The sequence below is a fragment of the Chrysemys picta genome, chromosome 10 (assembly GCF_011386835.1).
Source record: "Chrysemys picta bellii isolate R12L10 chromosome 10, ASM1138683v2, whole genome shotgun sequence".
NCBI lineage: Eukaryota > Metazoa > Chordata > Testudines > Emydidae > Chrysemys > Chrysemys picta.
In genome coordinates this window covers 5,502,575-5,524,558 of record NC_088800.1, presented here as the reverse complement: position 1 = coordinate 5,524,558, position 21,984 = coordinate 5,502,575, and the positions used below count along the sequence as shown (strand labels likewise).

Sequence of the window (21,984 nt, the reverse complement as noted above, 5' to 3'; positions counted from 1 at the left end):
GCGGCCCTGACAAAAATGATCATATAAAGTTTTTTTTTAATAAAATGATGATGATAACATGACAAAAACAACGCGCAACGAATTGTTAGCGCTCAATACATTAAAAATAGTGTTTTCTGATCCCGGGCCGTGCTGGGTGTAGTCCCGGCTGGAGGGGCCGTGACCTCAGAGGGGCGGGAAGGCGCGTAGTTCGCTTCGCTTGCCCTGACTGAGAGGCCGGCAGGGCGGGATGGGCTCCCCCTGGCACCAGGCGGCCCGGCGGCTGTACGACTGTCTGCTGCAGTGAGTGTCCCCTCGGCCCGGGACTCCCCTAGAAGGGTTCCGGCAGCTGCCCAGCTCCGGGCCGCCCACTGAGGGGCCGGGCGACGGGGGCAGCGGGGAAGGGAGACGGGCTCGTGAGGAAAAGGCCACGGGGCTCGGCCCCGAGCGGACATCCACGGGGTTGGCCCCACCGGAGCCATTGCAGCCCGATCCGGGGTGGGGCAGCTTTGAGCGTTGGCTGAAGCGGGGCCGGGACCTCTTGTTGCCACTGCTTGGGTGGAGCGGGTCCTCGCCCTCCCTCGGTCGGAGCAATGGCCTTCGCCGGCGGATACATGTGGTGGGTGCGGGGCTCTCGGGCTGTGCTTTGGCCGCCCTACCCCAGTCCTTTCCAGAGCATGGCAGGTAGGCAGGCTGGTTCCGCCTGCTGGGGGGGAGGATTTTGCTATCCTAAGTAGACCCCCTACTCAGGGCCGGTGCTACTATTAAGGCGAACTAGGCGGTTGCCTACGGTGCCAAGATTTGGGGGCGCCAAAAAGCAGTGCCCCCAATTTTTTTTTTACAGCCTTCCTCCCCTCCACTTCTCCCACTTCCCCAGGGTTGCAGCGCCAATCAGCTGTTTGGTGCCACAAGCCTGGGAGGAGAATTAGAGCGGAGGCGGGATGCTCGGGGAGGAGGCGGAGCATAGGTGAGCTGGGGTGGGGAGCTGCCGCACGGCTCCCCGGGGGGGGGGGGGGCTGCCACGGAGGGCGCCTCAGGGTCGGGGAGCTGCCACAGGACGGGGGGGGGGAGGGGGAGCGCAAGGTGGAAGTTTCCTCTAGGGTGCGAAACTTCCTTGCACCGGCCCTGCCCCTACCCCACTGTAAGTGCGTCAGGGTTTGCCTCTGTTTCTACCTGGTCTACACTTAAAAATCAGACTGACCTCACTAGGTCGCTCAAGGGTGTGAAAAATTTCATGCCCTCAGTGCCATATTTAAACATTTTATGAAAGCTAATGTTAAAATTATATAGTACACAGGTTGAGGAAAGAGTGTTTGTACATCTGGGTATAGTGTTTAGAATAGCCACAAATTCAGGGTTTGGTTTTAGTCATAAGACACATATAGTGCATAAGCAGCAATCACCCAAATTTAGGTGAATGAATTTAAGAATATAGTTTAGATATTTAGCATCTAAGTATTTGGGTACATTACTCATGGAAAAAAGTTATACAGAGAGTTGGTGGCGGAAAGCAAAATATATCAATGAGTGAAGATTGTCCCTCAGTAATTGAGAATTTAGGGTAGGTTGTCCATTTAGAAAAAAACAGTCCATCAGGAAAGTATTTCAGTTACTTTCCCGACTGTGCTTCTCATCAGCACTCCAGCTTATCCCTCCTGGTATTGTCGAGGTCCGGTGATGTGTTCTATGTAGATGTTCCTCGACTGCCTGATGGCGTCCAACACCATGAGTTGCCGCATCAGCTGAGCGTAGCGTTGACCGATGCCACGTTCTCTCAGCACTCGCTTATTACGGGAGTCCCGTGCACCCGGGGCTCTGATGATCAGTGCATGAGTTTGAACCTCATAGCCCCTAGCTCTCAGGGTGTCTATTATATCGACTTAACACCCAGTATAGATGTGGCTTGGTTGACGGAAGGATTCTTCCACGGACCTTGCTACTGCCTCTTGGAGAGGTTGTTTAACTACATCGACGAAAAAGCCCTTTCTGTTCAAGAAGGAAGTGTCTACACGGTGGCATTACAGTGGCACAGCTGTAGGGTTGCTAACTCTCCTGGTTTGGCCAGGAGTCTCCCAGAATCGGGCTCGATCTCCGGAGGCTACTGAAGCCAATCTGGGAGATTTTAGGTCACTAAAAGTCTGGCGGCGCAGTGGGACTAAGGCAGGCTCCCTACCTACTCTGGCTCCATGCCGCCCCTGGAAGCGGCGACATGTCCGGCAGCGGCTCTTAGGAGGAGGTGTGGCCAGGGGGATCTTTGCGTGCTGCCCCCACCCTGAGCGCCAACTCCGCAGCTCCCATTGGCCGGGAACAGGGTACCACAGCCAATGGGAGCTGCGAGGACGGTGCTTGCAGGCAGGGGCAGCATGCAGAGCCGCCCGTAAGCCTAAGAGCTGCTGTTGGACATGCTGCTGTTTCCGGGAGCCACCTGAGGTAAGTGCTGCCCGGCCAGACGCTGCATCCTGAGCCCCCTCTTGCACCCCAACCCCCTGCCCCAGCTTGCACCCAAACTCCCTCCCAGAGCCCTCACCTGAGCCCCCTCCTACACCCCAACCCCCTTCTGTATCCAAACTCCCTCCCAGAGCCTGCACCCCCTCCCGCATCCCAACCTCCTGGCCCAGCCCTGAGCCCCCTCCTACACCCAAACTCCCTCCCAGAGCCCGCACCTGAGCCCCCTCCCACACCTAAACTCCTTCCCAGAACCTGCACCTGAACCCTCTCCTGCATCCCAACCTCCTGCTCCAGCCCTGAGCCCCCTCCTACACCCCTGCCCCAGGCTCAGCCCGGAGCCCCCTCCCATGCTCTAAACCCTTTGGCCCCAACCCAGTGAAAGTGAGGGGGGGGGGGAGAGTGAACGAGCGACTGAGGGAGGGGGGCTGGAGTGAATGGGGGGGCCCTCGGAGAAGGGGCAGGGGTGTGGGGCAAGGGTGTTTGAGTTTGTCTGATTAGACCAGAGGTGGGCAAACTATGGCCTGTGGGCCACATCCGGCCTGCGGGACCCTCCTGGCCGACCCCATAGCTTCTGGCCCGGGAGGCTAGCCCCCGGCCCCTCCCCCGCTGTTCCCCTTCCCCCGCAGGCTCAGCGCACCACCGGCACAATGCTCTGGGCAGGCGGGCAGTGCAGCTGCAGAGCCGCGGCCTGATCCGGTGCTCTGTGCTGCGTGGTGGCATGGCTGGCTCCAGCCACAGCCGCACCGCCAGCCACCGGCACTCCAGGCAATGCGGTAAGGGGGCAGGGAGCATGGGGAGGTTGGATAGAGGGCAGGGGAGTTCGGGGTGGTGGTCAGGGGCGGGGGTGTGGATAGGGAGACTCCGGCAGATGTTGAACTTGAAACTTTTTATTTTTCTAAAGTTTATAAAATTAACTAGATTTGAAATAGATAATTAATGTAGTGTAAATGTAGTTTTATTTGGAGTTAGTAGTGTGCCATATATTAAACTAAGATCCGAGGCTCATTTTCTTTCTAGTTTTTAGAGACAAATGCCATTTGGGGAGGGGAAATAAGAAAAAATAAACTAAGTGACTATTTTGTTTTATTTCAGAGTATATAATGAAGGTATCCCCAAAGACCCATTTCCCTTTGAGGTAAATACATTTTGTTTCTTTTATTTAAAAATAGCTCTTTAAGCTTAAAATGGTTTGAAAAATTTCTAAAGATATCTCAAAGGTCATTATTTATTTTTAAATTTATAACAAACAGGAGTGTGTAGAAGAGAAGCATCTAATCTTGGGATCTAGGCAAATTGGCATAATTTAAAAAATGAGTAACATTTAAAAACAGCTTTTCCAAAGCTAGAAAATAAATAGCTGAATAGAAATCATAGAATCATAGAATATCAGAGTTGGAAGGGACCTCAAGAGGTCATCTAGTCCAACCCCCTGCTCAAAGCAGGACCAATTCCCAGCTAAATCATCCCAGCCAGGGCTTTGTCAAGCCGGGCCTTAAAAACCTCCAAGGAAGGAGACTCCACCACCTCCCTAGGTAATGCATTCCAGTGTTTCACCACCCTCCTAGTGAAATAGTTTTTCCTGATATCCAACCTGGACTTCCCCCACCGCAACTTGAGACCATTGCTCCTTGTTCTGTCATCTGCCACCACTGAGAACAGCCGAGCTCCATCCTCTTTGGAACCCCCCTTCAGGTAGTTGAAGGCTGCTATCAAATCCCCCCTCATTCTTCTCTTCTGGAGACTAAACAATCCCAGTTCTCTCAGCCTCTCCTCATAAGTCATATGCTCCAGACCCCTAATCATTTTTGTTGCCCTCCGCTGGACTCTTTCCAATTTTTCCACATCCTTCTTGTAGTGTGGGGCCCAAAACTGGACACAGTATTCCAGATGAGGCCTCACCAATGTCGAATAAAGGGGAACGATCACGTTCCTCGATCTGCTGGCAATGCCCCTACTTATACAGCCCAAAATGCCGTTAGCCTTCTTGGCAACAAGAGCACACTGTTGACTCATATCCAGCTTCTCGTCCACTGTGACTCCTAGGTCCTTTTCAGCAGAACTGCTACCTAGCCATTCGGTCCCTAGTCTGTAGCAGTGCATGGGATTCTTCCGTCCTAAGTGCAGGACTCTGCACTTGTCCTTGTTGAACCTCATCAGGTTTTTTTCTGCCCAATCCTCTAATTTGTCTAGGTCCCTCTGTATCCGATCCCTACCCTCTAGTGTATCTACCACGCCTCCTAGTTTAGTGTCATCTGCAAACTTGCTGAGAGTGCAGTCCACACCATCCTCCAGATCATTAATAAAGATATTAAACAAAACCGGCCCCAGGACCGACCCTTGGGGCACTCCACTTGAAACCGGATGCCAACTAGACATGGAGCCATTGATCACTACCCGTTGAGCCCGACGATCTAGCCAGCTTTCTATCCACCTTACAGTCCATTCATCCAGCCCATACTTCTTTAACTTGGTGGCAAGAGTACTGTGGGAGACAGTATCAAAAGCTTTGCTAAAGTCAAGAAATAACACATCCACTGCTTTCCCCTCATCCACAGAGCCAGTTATCTCATCATAGAAGGCAATTAGGTTAGTCAGGCACGACTTCCCCTTCGTGAATCCATGCTGACTGTTCCTGATCACTTTCCTTTCCTCTAAATGTTTCATAATTGATTCCTTGAGGACCTGCTCCATAATTTTTCCAGGGACTGAGGTGAGGCTGACTGGCCTGTAGTTCCCCGGATCCTCCTTCTTCCCTTTTTTAAAGATGGGCACTACATTAGCCTTTTTCCAGTCATCTGGGACCTCCCCCGATCGCCATGAGTTTTCAAAAATAATGGCTAATGGCTCTGCAATCTCACCCGCCAACTCCTTTAGCACCCTCGGATGCAGCGCATCCGGCCCCATGGACTTGTGCACGTCCAGTTTTTCTAAATAGTACCGAACCACTTCTTTCTCCACAGAGGGCTGGTCACCTTCTCCCCATGCTGTACTGCCCAGTGCAGCAATCTGGGAGCTGACCTTGTGCGTGAAGACAGAGGCAAAAAAATCATTGAGTACATTAGCTTTTTCCACATCCTCGGTCACTAGGTTGCCTCCCTCATTCAGTAAGGGGCCCACACTTTCCTTGATTTTCTTCTTGTTGCTAACATACCTGAAGAAACCCTTCTTGTTACTCTTAACATCTCTTGCTAACTGCAACTCCAAGTGTGATTTGGCCTTCCTGATTTCACTCCTGCACGCCTGAGCAATATTTTTATACTCCTCCCTGGTCATTTGTCCAAGCTTCCACTTCTTGTAAACTTCTTTTTTATGTTTAAGATCAGCAAGGATTTCACTGTTAAGCCAAGCTGGTCGCCTGCCAGATTTACTATTCTTTCTACACATCGGGATGTTTTTTTCCTGCAACCTCAATAAGGATTCTTTAAAATACAGCCAGCTCTCCTGGACTCCTTTGCCCTTCATGTTATTCTCCCAGGGGATCCTGCCCATCTGTTCCCTGAGGGAGTCAAAGTCTGCTTTTCTGAAGTCCAGGGTCCATATTCTGCTGCTCTCCTTTCTTCCTTGTGTCAGGATCCTGAACTCTACCATCTCATGGTCACTGCCTCCCAGGTTCCCATCCACTTTTGCTTCCCCTACTAGTTCTTCCCTGTTTGTGAGCAGCAGGTCAAGAAAAGCTTTGCCCCTAGTTGGTTCCTCCAGCACTTGCACCAGGAAATTGTCCCCTACGCTTTCCAAAAATTTCCTGGATTGCCTGTGCACCGCTGTATTGCTCTCCCAGCAGATATCAGGGTGATTAAAGTCTCCCATGAGAACCAGGGCCTGTGATCTAGCAACTTCTGCTAGTTGCCAGAAGAAAGCCTCGTCCACCTCATCCCCCTGGTCTGGTGGTCTATAGCAGACTCCAACCACGACATCACCCTTGTTGCTCCCACTTCTCAACTTTATCCAGAGACACTCAGGTTTTTCTGCAGTATCATACCGGAGCTCTGAGCAGTCATACTCCTCTCTTACATACAATGCAACTCCCCCACCTTTTCTGCCCTGCCTGTCCTTCCTGAACAGTTTATATCCATCCATGACAGTACTCCAGTCATGTGAGTTATCCCACCAAGTCTCTGTTATTCCAATCACATCATAGTTCCCTGACTGTGCCAGGACTTCCAGTTCTCCCTGCTTGTTTCCCAGGCTTCTTGCATTTGTGTATAGGCACTTAAGATAACTCAATGATCGTCCCTCTTTCTCAGCATGAGACAGGAGTCCTCCCCTCTTGCGCTCTCCTGCTTGTGCTTCCTCCCAGGATCCCATTTCCCCACTTACCTCAGGGCTTTGGTCTCCTTCCCCCGGTGAACCTAGTTTAAAGCCCTCCTCACTAGGTTAGCCAGCCTGCTGGCGAAGATGCTCTTCCCTCTCTTCGTTAGGTGGAGCCCGTCTCTGCCTAGCACTCCTTCTTCTTGGAACACCATCCCATGGTCGAAGAATCCAAAGCCTTCTCTCCGACACCACCTGCGTAGCCATTCGTTGACTTCCACGATTCGACGGTCTCTACCCCGGCCTTTTCCTTGCACAGGGAGGATGGACGAGAACACCACTTGCGCCTCAAACTCCTTTATCCTTCTTCCCAGAGCCACGTAGTCTGCAGTGATCCGCTCAAGGTCATTCTTGGCAGTATCATTGGTGCCCACGTGGAGAAGCAGGAAGGGGTAGCGATCCGAGGGCTTGATGAGTCTCGGCAGTCTCTCCGTCACATCGTGTATCCTAGCTCCTGGCAAGCAGCAGACCTCTCGGTTTTCCCGGTCAGGGCGGCAGATAGATGACTCAGTCCCCCTGAGGAGGGAGTCCCCGACCACCACCACCCTCCTCCTCCTCTTGGGAGTGGTGGTCGTGGAACCCCCATCCCTAGGACAGTGCATCTTTTGCCTTCCAATCGGTGGAGTCTCCTTCTGCTCCCTTCCCTCAGATGGGCCATCTAGTCCACTCTCCGCATTAGCACCTGTAGAGAGAACATGGAAACGATTGCTCACCTGTATCTCCATTGCTGGTGCATGGATGCTCCTCTTTCTTCTTCTGGAGGTCACATGCTGCCAAACCTCCTCACAATCCTTCTGTCCCTGCTGCGCCTGCTCTGAATCTTCAGAACATTGTGGCCGTAGAAGCATCTCCTGACGTCTGTCCAGGAAATCTTCATTTTCCCTTATGCAACGCAGAGTCGATACTTGTTTCTCCAGCCCTCGAACCTTCTCCTCCAATATGGAGACCAGCTTGCACTTTGTACAGACAAAGTCACTTCTGTCCTGCGGAAGAAAGACAAACATGGCACAACCTGTGCAGGTTACAACAGCTGATCGCTCACCTTCCATATCACCGTCCTCTTAGGAGCTTCCTCAACTGTTGCAGGAACTACTCGGAGACACCTGCAGATGAAAGCCTCAGTGTGCTCTCCCCACGCGAACTCCCAGGCAAACTCCTGCTGTTAGCCTCTGCTGTTTGCCGCTCAGCTGGTTCGCTGCTGACTGCCCTTATATACCAGTCAGGCCCACTCAAGGCCCACCTGGAACAAAGCACTCCCAATTCACACTTTTCAAACAAACAAGCAAGCAATCAAGCACACGGTCAAACTGACCAACTGTCCCAGCAGCAGGCACTCAGATACTCACCAACACAGCCCCCCTAATGCAGCACTTAGCGTACCTCCTCTTGGACAGCTCCCAGGCAAACTCCTGCTGTTAGCCTCTGCTGTTCGCCGTGACAAATGACAAATCCACCTGTACCTTTATTGCACTCCTTTTCTTTTCATATTCAAAAGCCTGAGTAAAGAGCTGCGCAGCCTTGAAAGCAACAGATTTCGGCTATTTGGCACCAGCTAAGGGAGTGAATTCCAAAGTTTAGAACCCCTTATGGAGAAACTGTCATGAGAAACTCACCCTCTCTTTTATACCAAGGGGACTACAGCTTGAGTACCTCCACTGACTGCAGCTGCAACAGTATGGCATGGGAAGATGGCAATCTCTTAGGTCCTAAGCTATTCGGGGTTTAATAGGTCAACTTAAACCATACATTTCCCCCGGAAAGCAATAGGCAGCCAGTACAGATTCCAGAGCTGTGATTCATGATATGCTGTTATTAAGTGGCTTGCAACATTGTGCATCATCTTAAATTTCTCAGTTGATAACGTTTAGCTCCATGTAGAGTACATTGCAGCTGTCTTATCTTGAGGTGAGAAAGGCATGGATTATTAATGAATGGTTGAAATGATAGTAGAAAATAGTTTGTTGTGTAATTAGTTGATTTTGAAATCTTTATCACAAAAATGTCTTCTAAACACAACATGTAAATGCAATACATTAACAACATTTTTCTTTTCCTTTTCCAGGCTGATGTCCAAGTACATTTGATTGGCGAGGGTTGCAGAAGTCCCTTAGAAAGTTTTTGGAATGGAAACAGTATGATATTCATTATGGAGAAAGCAGTAAGTGGGTTTTGTTTGTTTTGTTTTAAAACTAGAGCCTTACATTTACATCCCTAGAAATGTTCAAATATATTCTAATTTTCAAATTTACTTGTTCATTTCTTTTAAAGGGACATGTTGAACTAACTGACCAAATGGAAGAATCACAAATAGATGATGCCACTTATATTTCAGAGTTTACACCACAGAAGGGTTCTGGACCAGTTGCTCTATCTGTTACAAGAGGAAAGTAAGTTTCCATAGTTTTATCTTTTTGTTTAAAAGCAGTTTTATACCTTATTCAACACAAAAGTAAATTCTGTGCAGCAATGTAACTAGCATACTAAGTGTTGTGTATAGCTAAACTAAACAGGCAACAGGGGATGGATCACTTGATGATTACCTGTTCTGTTCATTCCCTCTGAAATACTTGGTGCTGGCCACTGCCAGAAGACACGATACTGAGCTAGATGGGCCTTTGGTCTGACCCAGTATGGCTGTTTTTATGTTCTAACTAATCATAGGAATTTGCAAAGCAGATGGAATTTTGTGTGTATTACGTATATATTTTCCTCAAACCGTGTAGACAATAATCTAGAAGGAGAAATCTAGATATTTCATACTTTTGATGTTATCCTCATTATTGTTAAGAGAACAACAACTATTCAAACGTGAGACAGCAACCTTTGGCAGGTTTGGCCGATCGTGGCTCCCACTGGCCGCAGTTCGCTGTTCCAGGCCAATGGGGGCTGCGGGAAGCGGTGTAGGCTGAGGGATGTGCTGGCCACCGCTTCCCGCAGCCCCCATTGGCCTGGAACGGCGAACTGTGGCCAGTGGGAGCCACGATCGGCCTAACCTGCAGACGTGGGAGGTAAACACACTGGCCCGGCCTGCTGGGGGCTTACCCTGGCGGGCCTTGTGCCAAAGGTTGCCGATCCCTGCACTAGATTTTGAAGTAGCGTAAACAGAGAGGGGTTAGCTAAAATCATGCTAAATTTTGTTAATGATTGTTCTTTTCTTTCCAGGCAACTGATTTCACTCTATACAATGGCACAAAATCCAAACATGACCCATTTGAAGATAAGCAAACCAGTTGTGCTTCCTCCCCTGTGGGTAAGATGTGACCGCTCTGACCCTGAACATACCTGTTGGCTAGGTGCTGAGCCTCTCAAAAATGGGAACAAAATCACAGGGATCAGTTTCCATATAGTTACATGTAATGGTAAGTTCCTCCTAGCTATGATGTTACACAGTCAGCCCTTCACCAAAGTTGAAAGTGGGGAGGACAAGAAATAAGTGAGAGTTAATACGGTAACAACCTATATTGCCATGATAGTTGTCCACTTGTGCTCTATAATCTAAATTTTCATTTTAAAATAATTGTCTCTAGCCCAAGTTGTATCAAAAATAACCTTCAAAGTGTGAATGGAATGCAATCCATGCAGTGATGTCCAGACAGCTCTTCAGACAGTCTGACATACTAACTTTTAGAGAAGTGAGAATTGCTCCCATTCATCTCACTGATATATAGTAACTGAACCCTACTAAACATTTAAAAATGCCGTTAAGTTGCACTGCTAATTGTACAAAAACAATAGAGGGATGATTGTATTTTGAAGAATAGCTTTACTGTGAATGGCAGCTCATTTTGGTGTCACAAGCGAGCAGAATTTGCATTGTGAGTGGATCTTGGGAGAATACCACCACTTATTTTTTCCATTTTGACCACTTAATAATTACATCTGAGTGCTAAATTCAATTTGTAGTTAGCATTTTCTGAAAGCCTCTCTTCCTTTCCCAGGTCCTACAGCTGATAAAACCTGTTTTGCAAATCTAGAAGACCTCAAAAAGGCACACAAAATCAGACATCGCTCATCTATTGTAGGTTTTTCATGCTTTCCCACCCTTCAAAATATTGTAAATTTAATTATTTTAGTTTATGAATTTAAGTTGTAAGATTCTTAGTATATTTGTTGATTTGTGGGACTTTTTTGTTAGCTTTATGGCTGGTGTTTATATCTTGATCTGTAGCACTGTGAGCTCCTGCTAATCTGGGAAGCAAGGTACCACACATGGTACCTAACTTTTGGATGTGCTACATTGCAGTATGTTTCTCTGACAATAGCCAAGTTTTATTTTTAAAGTTCTCTTAAAAATGTTTGATTAGTGGAACACCTTTCCAGTACTACATTGATTTGGCATTTTAGGGCTCTTTTGCGGGCTTCAGGAAGTATCCCAGAACATTCTTTTGAAAATAATCCTTAGAATGGTAGATTTCAGTTATAAATGTCTATTTAAAATATATTCATTCTAGGTGACAACCAAAGGCTTTGCTCAATATGAGCTCATTCGAGCCACTACATTGGAGGATACAGTGGTTGAATCAGAGAGTAATATATATGTTGATATTACTTGGAATATTGTGGATACGATTCTGCAGACACCTCCACTCACTGCAGCGGCGACATTGGTAGGAGAAAAACCCTTGCCATTGTTTATATCAAGTATTGTAGATCACAGAAAATATGCTAATTTTTGCTGGTTATATTATTGTTGCAGTAGCAATATAGTGTGTTGATAATATCCATAATAATTAGTTAATCCGTTCTGTTAATAAGGTTTTAGCAAATTTTTATTCCAGAGTCAGAATCTGATGTGTATTTTGAAATTTTCAGAACATTAGATTGGAATCTGGGGACCCCAGGAGTCCTGTGTTCCAGTTACATAGAGAATTGCAGTTTCTCCTTGTAAGTATAAATGTGAAATTCCCAATTGATATCAGTTTGGTTGTCGTTATACCAGGAATGGTATTTTTACGTTTTTTGTGTTCATAGAATCAGAGAAGGTCATCTACTCCAACCCCCTGCTCAAAGCAGGACCAACCCCAACTAAATCATCCTAGCCAGGGCTTTGTCAAGCCGGGCCTTAAAAACCTCTAAGGATGGACATTCCAGCACCTCCCTAGGTAACCCATTCCAGTGCTTAACCCCCTCCTAGTGAAATAGCATTTCCTAATATCCAACCTAGACCTCCCCCACTGCAACTTGAGACCATTGCTCCTTGTTCTGTCATCTGCCACCACTGAGAACAGCCGAGCTCCATCCTCTTTGGAACCCCCCTTCAGGTAGTTGAAGGCTGCTATCAAATCCCCCCTCACTCTTCTGCAGACTAAATAAGCCCAGTTCTCTCAGCCTCTCCTCATAAGTCATGTGCCCCAGCTCCCTAATTGTTTTCGTTTCCCTCCGCTGGACTCTCTCCAATTTGCCCACATTCTTTCTGTAGTGGATCACGCAAAACTGGACACAATACTCCAGATGTGGCCTCACAAGTGCCAAATAGAGGAGAATAATCACTTTCCTCGATCTGCTGGCAATGCTCCTACTAATGCAGCCCAGTTAGCCTTTTTGGCAACAAGGGGACACTGTTGACTCATATCCAGCTTCTCGTCCACTGTAATACCCAGGTCCTTTTCTGCAGAACTACCGCTTAGCCAATCAGTCCCCAGCCAGTAGCAGTGCATGGGATTCTTCCGTCCTAAGTGCAGGACTTTGCACTTATCCTTGTTGAACCTCATCAGATTTCTTTTGGCCCAATCCTCCAATTTGTCTAGGTCACTCTGAACCCTATCCCTACTCTCCAGTGTGTCTACCTTTCCCCCCACTTTAGTGTCATCTGTGAACTTGCTGAGGGTGCAATCCATCCCATCATCCAGATAATTAAAATTTTGAATAAAACCAGCCCCAGGACCTATCCCTGGGGCACTCCGTTTGATACTGGCTGCCAAGTAGACATCAAGCCGTTCATCACTACCCGTTGAGCCAGATGATCTAGTCAGCTTTCTATCCACCTTTATAGTCCATTCATCAAATCCACACTTTTTTAACTTGCTGGCAAGAATACTGTGGGAGACTGTATCAAAAGGTTTGCTAAAGTCAAGGTCTGGTGGTCTGTAGCGGACGCCCACCACGACATCAAACTTGTTGCTCTCGCCTCTAAACTTAAGAGACTCTGAACAGGCTTTTCTCCAGTTTCATACTAGAGCTCTGAGCAATCATACCACCTTCTTACATACAATGGAACTCCACCTTTTCTCCCACGCCTGTCCTTCCTGAACAGTTTATACTCATCCATGACTGTGCTCCAGTCATGTGAGTTACCCCACCAAGTCTCTGTTATTCCAGTCACATCATAGTTTCTTGACTGTTCCAGGACTTCCAATTCTTCCTGCTTGTTTCCCAGGCTTCTTGCGTTTGTGTACAGGCACCTAAGATAACTAGCTGATTGCCCTACTTTCTCAGTGTGAATCAGGAGGCCTCCCTCTGTTGCACCTTCCTCCTTGTGTTTCCTCCCGGTATTCCACTTGCCTCAGGGCTTAGGTCTCCATCCCCCGATGAATCTAATTTAAAGCCTTCTCACTAGGTTAGCAAGCCTGCCTGTGAAGATGCTCTTCCCTCTCTTCATTAGGTGGATCCCTTCTTCCTGGAACAACATCCCATGGTCGAAGAATCCAAAGCCCTCTCTCTGACACCACCTGCACAACCACGCATTTACCTCCACAATTCAATAGTGTTCTTATTTAGAATCTCTGTAGCTGTTTAAAAGGGTCTTTGAAATTACATGAATATATTAAGTGCAAAATATACTTTTAAGGTTGAGAAATAAAGAACACACAAATCAGAACATTCTAAACATTTCTAATACAACTTCAGCTTGGCAGTATTGCATACCATATATATTTCTTGGTGGAATTTTCATACAGTGGGTAATTTTTTTTTTTTTCAAGTTTAATACACTTTTATGTTCTATGTTATATGCAGAACCTCAAACAAAATAAGTGTCTCTGGATTTTTTTATGCTGTTAGGTTTTGGCTGAAGGCTTGAAGACTGGCGTGACTGAATGGCCTGAGCCTTTGGTAGCTGAATCAGCGGTTGAGCTCGTCAAGGAACTTCTGAATGGTATTTTTGTTTAATAATTTGAGATGCTATGATTGGGTAAAATTGTGCGGAAAAGGGTAAATCTTGTAATAAAAATTTATGTTAAGAAAAAAATGGCAAGGGGCTTAAAATTTCACAAGAATGAAATGAAAATGCCACATAATAAGATTATGGTAGTATTGGAACTGGAGATGATAATTTATAAGGTACAGTAGTCCACCAAAAGTGTTCAAGAAACAGATTACTTTGTATACCTCTAACTCTCCTGGTGAAATCATGAGAATCCTGTGCAATGGGTAAACCATAGTGTTTTTCCCACATTGTGGAGAATAGGAAGAAAAATAAAATGAAATTAGACAAATAAAAATCTCTCCTACAACAGTTTACAGACTGAGAAGGGCAAGAACACATGTAAACATAGTGGCCAAGATTTCAGTGACTAGTGATTTCAGTACACCAATCTTTGTGTGCCCAACTTGTGTTATCTTTAATTATCCTGACTTTCAGAAAGTGCCAAATGCCCACTCTCTGAAAGTCTAAGGTGTCTCACATTGAGGCTTCCAAAAATCACTAGTCACTTCTGAAAATTCTGGCCATTAAGTGCAAAAAAAATCTTGTCAGAGAGACTACAGACATGCGAGTTTAAGGTAATAGAAAATGGATATAGAAGAAGAGAAACAGAGAACTTTAAAATGAAACTGAAAATATCCACAAAAGTAAGTGTGAAAAAATGACAAAACAATTTACTTCAAAAATACACAAGAAGGGACCATCCCAGACTAAACTGTCCTTAATAGATGGGCATTTAGAAATAATATAACACATCCTTCCGTTATGCAGCTGAATGTATTAGATGAAGGATTGTTGTGATTTTCTTCAATGTGTGCGCACCCCCTTCCCTCCCCCCCAAACCCTTCTCTTTCCCTTCCCTGCCCTCGGGGAAGGCAAGGAACCCATGACAGCTTTATGAGCTCCTTTTGAGTGGGGGAGGATTTTTTTCAAAAGCCTGATTAGATCATCTACTTGAGGTCCCTTCCAACTCAAATAATTCTATTATTATCTAATTTTGAATAGTAGAAACACTGTTTAGAAGGAATCACAAAGAAAGATAATACCTTTCAGTATTTGTTATCCATCCATCTAATCTCTGTGAGTAGGACCAAAATTGTAACATGTCTGAGACTTATACTGTTGTTCAGCTGTACATGATGTATCATAGTGGTACAATTCTTTTCCCTCCCACTTCTAGATTTAAAGAATAAACTGGATGGATTTAATACATCAGTACATAAAAATGATGCAGAGGTATGTGTATTTTCTTTCTTTCACTGTCTCTGCAGTAGTTGGAAAATCTCCCCTGTTGTCCTTACTCAGCAGGAACTGTAAGAGATCTATTGTTTCAAAGGCACATGTAGCCATTGGGCACTTAGCTGAAAGTCAAATGTCATTTGTGCCTTTTCAAAATCTCCTTCAATGTTTTATATTTTAGCATTTTCCCCAGAGTTTTACTTAGTTTTTAATATTGATTGTTTTATGTTCAAAGAGAAGTAGCTATGATCTTGTCCAGCAGGCAACACCAATCCTGATGGATAGGAGTGGATTAACTCCACAAAGGTCTGCTTCCTTCTCTCTCTTTCTCTTTACCTACGGGTTGGAGATCTCTCTGATTTCTTCCAAACATGATCACTTGTCATCATCTTAATCTTTCCCTCTCATCTCCTAAAGTGATCAGTCTCATGCTGCTATTTCACCTTCTTACATGAAGCTACTTTGATCTCTGTGCCAGTTTCACTCTGTCACTGGCTTGACTCACCAGTGGTCCATGGCCTACCAGAGGTTCTGGAAACTGGCACGTTTATCTATCTAGCTGTTAACACACATCACCATGATAACTTCCTGCCTTAAATAACTTCAAACAATTTTGTAGGGATTTTAATTTTTTTTGTATTTTTTTGTATTTATTTTTAATAGTTAGTTAGTATTTATTTATTTGTCTCTCTCCCTCCTCACAAATAGTTGAGATTTTTTTTTCTTTTTATAGGAAGGTTAAGTCAAATAAATTAATTTTCCATTTTGATCTCAAGTCTGTGATCTACTGTACACCAACAAAATGATAAACTTTAGTCCTGCATTAAAGATCATGGGGAAAACCATATGCTCAGAAGAATTTTTTTTTTTTTTTTGTATTTGGTACATTGCAAGTCGTACATTAAAAACAAAAACAAAAATCACACAACTCTATCATCTGTGAAATCTGTGCAGTATTAGTCATATCCTTTACTGGTGCTTCTCTAATTCCATCACTGCAGCTGTTTATGCCAGTACTTTCAGTCTATACTGGTATAGCCAATTGTAAGTCACAGTGGAAGGACATGTTTGAGGGAATTAGCGTCAATTTTTACTCATCTAGGCAAGCATTCTGGTCAAGCTCTGCTTTGCAATGGCCAGAAACCCTTCCTCCCAACAACAATGTCATTTTGTGGGCACATAACCTTTAGGAATTAGCTGTTTCCCAAGAGGTTAGGACAGTGGCTCCTCACTACTTTGTTAAGACTTGGTCAAAGCATGTTTCTTAATTGCTATGAAATATGTTTATTTATTGAACTACTGATTGGGCGGGAGCAGAAATATGAATCTTGCAAATAGACTTGGCTATTGGAGAGGATTTGATTTATGTGGCTCTTTAGAACAGTGGTGCGCAAACAGCATGTGAGATTCTCTGGGGTGTGTGTGAAGAAACTGGGATCCTGTGGGTCCTGCAGGACTCTCTGTCATAATAGTGGGAACAGGATAAAAATAGAGTGGGTCTTGTGGGGCAGGACAGGAGCAGGATTAAAAATATAGTCCTCTCACGCTGCAAACAAGAGCAGCCACCACTCCCCGGCCACCCAGCTCTTAAGGCCGCACTGTTGCCAGCAGTAGTGCAGAAATAAGGGTGGCAATGGAGGGTAGGGTGCAATAAATTCTGTGAATTTTAAAGGAGGGGCGCGATTGGAAAAGTTTGCACACCACTGCTTTAGAATGTTATGACAAATGTTTGACTTTATTTTGAAGGACCATTTTCAAGTAAAACTCTCTCTTTCAGAAAGTCCAATGTGACTCAGCTGCAGTGGACAGTTCAATAAAATCACTTTTTAGTGAGCGAGGAGACCTGGATTTTCCTGAACAGTTGTGGTGCAAAATGAGAAGGAGTAAGTGTTTTATCTTTTTCTCACTGCCTTATAATTTTTACACATTTCTTATACCACTTTTTTATATATATTTTAAGAAATTGGTATAAGTTTCTCCAGGTTTTAAGAACTGATTAACTCTTCAGGCCTAAGGCTCGTTGTTATTCATGTAATCATAAGATAGCATGTTCTACTTACAGTATTATAGGAAAGTATGGTGACTTGTGCTATGTGCATATTTTCTCTTTGCCAACTTGATTGTTAGTTCTTTTTAGCAATAAATAGTGCTTACCTCTTCGTTACTGACAGCCATTTATCTATAAAATAGACTTTACTGGGGCTCATGGGATATATTTAAAGTAGGTAGTTCTGTAGAAAATGTTATAGATGTCAACCTTTACAAATAATATTTGCAGTCTTAGGGTCCTATTTATTAAATCCATTATTGCTTTTTGATTATCAAGTGACAGTTTTGGCACATAAATGCCTTTTTTTACTTGTAGGGCTGACTTGGAAATCATGATAATTCTTTTCTGATGTGAATATTGCCATAATAATCAATGCCTTTGTAACATCAAAAGCAGATGACTAAAATGTACTCTATATAAATGTACAACATACCCTACTCAGGTATATCAGTACCTGAAGGTTTCTGCTGATGCAAAATGCAGACACTTGTCTCTTAAGTGGGGCAAGCAGTTAAAAGCATATTTTAGTTTCTGTGAAACATTGTTACCTGTTTACTTCGGTTTGTAACAATCACCTTGAACTGTAGTCTATAAAGCCTGACACGGTCTAGGACTTCGTTAACTGAGAAATCAACTCTCTCTCCTCATGTCCTGTTAACAGTAATTATAAACTGTTGAGTTGCTTTCACTGTTGGTTCTGGAGCTGTACTCTAGGACAGGCATTAATAAAGGGGCATTCTCTGGAACCTGCTCTCACGTACCTCTTGTCAAACTTCATGGTGTAGTGCAAGACCTCTTGGTACAGTCACACATTTAAACTAACCTTTGGGCCGTTCTATGCAGGTTTTGTTGTTCTTGGAGTTTTTTAAAGTCCTATATTTTGTTCATTGATCAACTTTTTTATCATTTATGTGGTAAAGGCAGACAGATGTTTTTGTAGCCATTATAAATTAAATATTGGAATAACTCTTTTCTCAAGGTGTCGCTTCCTATCAAGACTTGGTAGAGTGTTTCACACTGATCATAAAATCCCTAGAACATGGTGAGATACAGCCTTGGGTATGTATGTGTAGCCTGAATATGTTTTCATGATAAAAGTATCAGCTTTGGTTGTGTAAATAAAGTAGGTTACATTTCTTTTAAATGTTTGTAAATTGCTTCTCATTTTGACAATATTTTAAATTCAGTTTTTAAATAGTTCACTATTGGTTCAATATTTTAAATTCAGTTTGTCTCTTTTTTTTATAATGTCCTGCTTGTAAATTACTCTGTATATTTCATCTATATATTACAAGAAAACATCTTATTTTTTAGATTCATCAAGAGAGTAGCAGTTTACTAAGCAAATTGATTCAACAATCCTATCATGGAGCTATGGAGGCTATTTCCCTCAGTGGTGTCACTCCAATTCAAATGCTTCTGGAGATTGGTCTGGACAAAATGAAGAAAGATTATGTCAGTTGTTTCATAGGTAAGCCTGTTATTTAAAACCATGACTGGAAATTCACAAGAAAAGGCTACTTAACCTAAACAATCAATCATTTCTGTTTTTGTTGACCTTAACTTCACCTCTCTGTCACCTTAGCCTTTTTCCTTTATTGCCCATAAAATCTGTACTTACCACTTAGTGTGTTCCTTTGCTTATTTCGCAAATTAATAGTACACCTTTATCCCAATATAACGCTGTCCTCGGAAGCCAAAAAATCTTACCATGTTATAGGTGAAACTGCGTTATATCGAACTTGCTTTGATCTGCTGAAGTGCGCAGCCCCGTCCACCCAGAGCACTGCTTTACCGCGTTATATCCGAATTCGTGTTATATCGGGTCGCGTTATATCTCAAAATAACTATGGCTTATAACTAAGGCTGTAAGAGTTTTCTAAACTAATCTTTTTATGTAGGTTTTCATAAATGTCTAAATGATGGAAACCTATCAGTCTGAAAAGTCTGAAGGGAGAAATTTGAGTAATATCCTATTTATTTAACTGGAGCCTGTTTTTAGGTGTGATAATGCACTAGGTGGGGAAAAAATATGTGTGTCTTTCCTTACTGTCTCTCTTTCCTCCCTTCTTGTAATCAAAAGGGGTTGAGGAGAAGACAGCCAAGAATACTGACAGTATAATTTATTTTACAAAATGAATAAATTGCATTGTTGAGCCACACCTTGAAACAGCAGCTAGCATGTAGGGGTGTGTGTGTGTGTGTGTGTGTGTGTGTGTGTGTGTGTGTGTGTGTGTTTTTAAATTAAATTGTTACTTCAATGGTGTTGTGGCTTTATCTTCAGTCTCACAGTTTCATTGTTTCTTTTGCTTCCATTCTGTTGTTGTTGTCTCCCTTTTTGTTTTCCTATTTTTGTCATTGTCACTTTTATCTTACTCTTTGTTGGAATTATTATTTATCAGGGTATTATCACAAAACTAATTTAACCATAAATTCCTTTTATTAAATCCAAAGGTCAAATGACATTTATACAATTGTTCTAAACATGCCTAAAAAGTCTAAATAATAAGCAGTTTACTACCTATGCTTATGACTGCTGCCCCTTTGCATTTCCATGTAGGGAAAATGCCATTTTGGTGGCTGGTAACCACTCTCTCCAACACCAGCCACTTCATGTTTCTCTTTGTACTTATAGCAGTGAGTACAAACAAGTCCTCAGGTGTGGTGATTGCACTCTTCCCTTAGTGTGGCTTCCTGTGGCCACCTGTTTTGCTTATGCCTGAAGCTGCCACAGTATGTAGAATGTTTTTGTTTCTAAAAAAAAAAATCTTTATTTGTTTTATAGGCCAAGAACTTGCAACATTAACCTATCTGGTGAGATATTTTAATTCTTATTTTGAAAGCAATATAGAGTTTTGACATATACTTGTTTAGATTAATTTTCTCTCCAAATTCATAAAGCCTATTTGTAGGACTATGACATATATTCTGAGTTCTCAGGTTTGAAAACTGAGTGTTTTAAACACTTCTTTTTAACTCTGGCGAGGGGGGAAAGGAAGGAGAAATTAGGTCAAAGCTGAGGTACCACCTTCAATGTCCTTATTTACAGAGCTACTTCCACTTGAAAAATATGATAGAACCATGCCCAGGATTTTGTAGGGAGCTGTGAAATCCTGTCCATTAATTTGAATCTGCTCCTGAGAATAGAGTTATTATTAGATTCTGCCTCTTCTGCGGTGCTCCTTCTTGCACTCCCACTCAGCCCCTCTGTACTGCTGCCAGCTCGGAGCAGTTCTAAAGCATTTCCCCACTTTGAGCAAAGGCACAGATATGGTATCAAAACCAGTTTATCTTTAATCACTAGCATGCATAATACCAGAAATAAGCTGTAGCTGTTCCATTTATTGCAGGCTTTAACTTCAGTAGTAGAGAAAATTTACATTCAGTCATGAAGGCGCACACTGCAGAAGGATTGCGGTTAGAAATAGGGTTTTGTAGCTCTTGCATTACGGTGCCCCTGAAGGTTTTGCTTGTCTGTCACTCTTTTCAAAAGTTGATAACACTCTGAATTGGTTGTTTCATACATATCTGAAGTGAACACTGTCAACTCTGACAGTCCTAAAATTCTACTAGAAAAACACTTTTTCTTCCGAATCATATTCTTGATCATGGAAAGTCTGTCACCTCCTTAAAATTAGGGTTGCTGTATGGATAAAAGTGTGGGCTTAATAGCTTAGGTGGTTGGTAACAGCAGCTTAGTCCCCTGGGTAGGGCACCATATTTTAGGTCAGGAAATCTAGATTCTCTTCCGTACTCTGCCATTGACTTGCTGTGTGACCTTACGCACAACAAGTCACTTAACCTCTGTGTGTTTTTTCCCATCTGTAAATTGAGATCATATTTCCCTATTTTTGTAAAAAACGCTTTCAGACCTAAGAATGAAAATCACACTATGAATGCAAGATGGTAGTATGACATCTCCTCATTTCATTTCCAGCTCTCTGGCTCAAACTCAGACCAAAGCCCTGATTCAAACCTACTGAAGTCATTGGTAGTCTTCCCACATCTGTGGTGATCCAAAATTACCACCATGTTACAGCTGTTTGACCCATGTGAAAAGAATTGGTAGTCTAGACCGTAACGCATATCGCACAAGCCATCCCATTTAGCATTTTTATTGGTATTTTCAGCAGAGAGCCAAAAATTGCATGGCTATGGAGGTTAAACTACTTTCTCACCTAAGAGGTGGACTTTCCAGGTCAAGGTTGGGGTATATTTGCAGATTAAGAGGGAACTTGAACTCTTGCCAGTATGTCTCATGTACAATCCAGTGTCTTTTTCACCATCACTAAACTTTTTTTTTTTTTAAAGTAGGCAAGAGATTGACATTCTAAGTGCACTGGCATTTGACTCAACATCAACAAACTGTGTGTTCTAGGGTTACTTCAAGATTGTAGGTTTGCATGGAGTGTTGCTTCTCTCAGCTGCAAGAAAGTGCATGGTGTTTAGTTTGCAAGAAATCTGCTTAATGAAGCATTCTGAGAGCAGGATTTTTATAAATCCATACCCTATTTTCTCATAAAAAAGGGGCAGACAAATGTAGCAGAGAGAGTGGACCTTCAGAATGTGTACAAATTGAGTACTCATCTGGTTAGCATATTTAACCCACCCAACACCAACAGTTACCTTTTAAGAGCTTTGTTTATTTCTCGTTTTCAAGTCTATATTTTCTTCTCTAGGACTACTTCATATCCACATCAGTAGAGCTACAGGAGCAGGTTCATCGCCTTCAAAAACTTCATCATATGCTGGAAATATTGGTCAGCTGCACAGTCTTTCTTCATTTCAAACATGAGAACCTCTTCCCTTTGATGCAGTA

The 21,984-nt window shown here is 43.8% G+C and overlaps 1 protein-coding gene across 3 annotated transcripts in view; it reads left to right on the top strand.

Moving 5' to 3' along the window:
* The first annotated feature begins 26 nt into the window (after window positions 1-26).
* The window catches only part of ZWILCH (zwilch kinetochore protein), a 29,199-nt gene continuing 7,241 nt past the window's right edge, over window positions 27-21,984 (top strand). For 2 of the 3 annotated variants that reach the window (XR_006175954.2, XM_005305358.5), the window contains exons 1-15: window positions 36-282; window positions 3,520-3,562; window positions 8,798-8,893; window positions 9,004-9,122; window positions 9,898-10,094; window positions 10,674-10,753; window positions 11,187-11,342; window positions 11,548-11,619; window positions 13,735-13,828; window positions 15,057-15,112; window positions 16,893-16,998; window positions 18,145-18,224; window positions 18,480-18,636; window positions 19,951-19,979; window positions 21,845-21,981. Coding sequence is in view for 2 of the 3 variants with exons in the window: in XM_005305358.5 (XP_005305415.2) it covers window positions 230-282; window positions 3,520-3,562; window positions 8,798-8,893; window positions 9,004-9,122; window positions 9,898-10,094; window positions 10,674-10,753; window positions 11,187-11,342; window positions 11,548-11,619; window positions 13,735-13,828; window positions 15,057-15,112; window positions 16,893-16,998; window positions 18,145-18,224; window positions 18,480-18,636; window positions 19,951-19,979; window positions 21,845-21,981 (1,475 nt within the window). In the remaining variant the exon portion in view is untranslated. Of the gene's footprint in view, window positions 283-3,519; window positions 3,563-8,797; window positions 8,894-9,003; window positions 9,123-9,897; window positions 10,095-10,673; window positions 10,754-11,186; window positions 11,343-11,547; window positions 11,620-13,734; window positions 13,829-15,056; window positions 15,113-16,892; window positions 16,999-18,144; window positions 18,225-18,479; window positions 18,637-19,950; window positions 19,980-21,844; window positions 21,982-21,984 lie in introns of all 3 variants that reach the window. The other variant, XM_042856564.2, reaches the window with a different exon arrangement.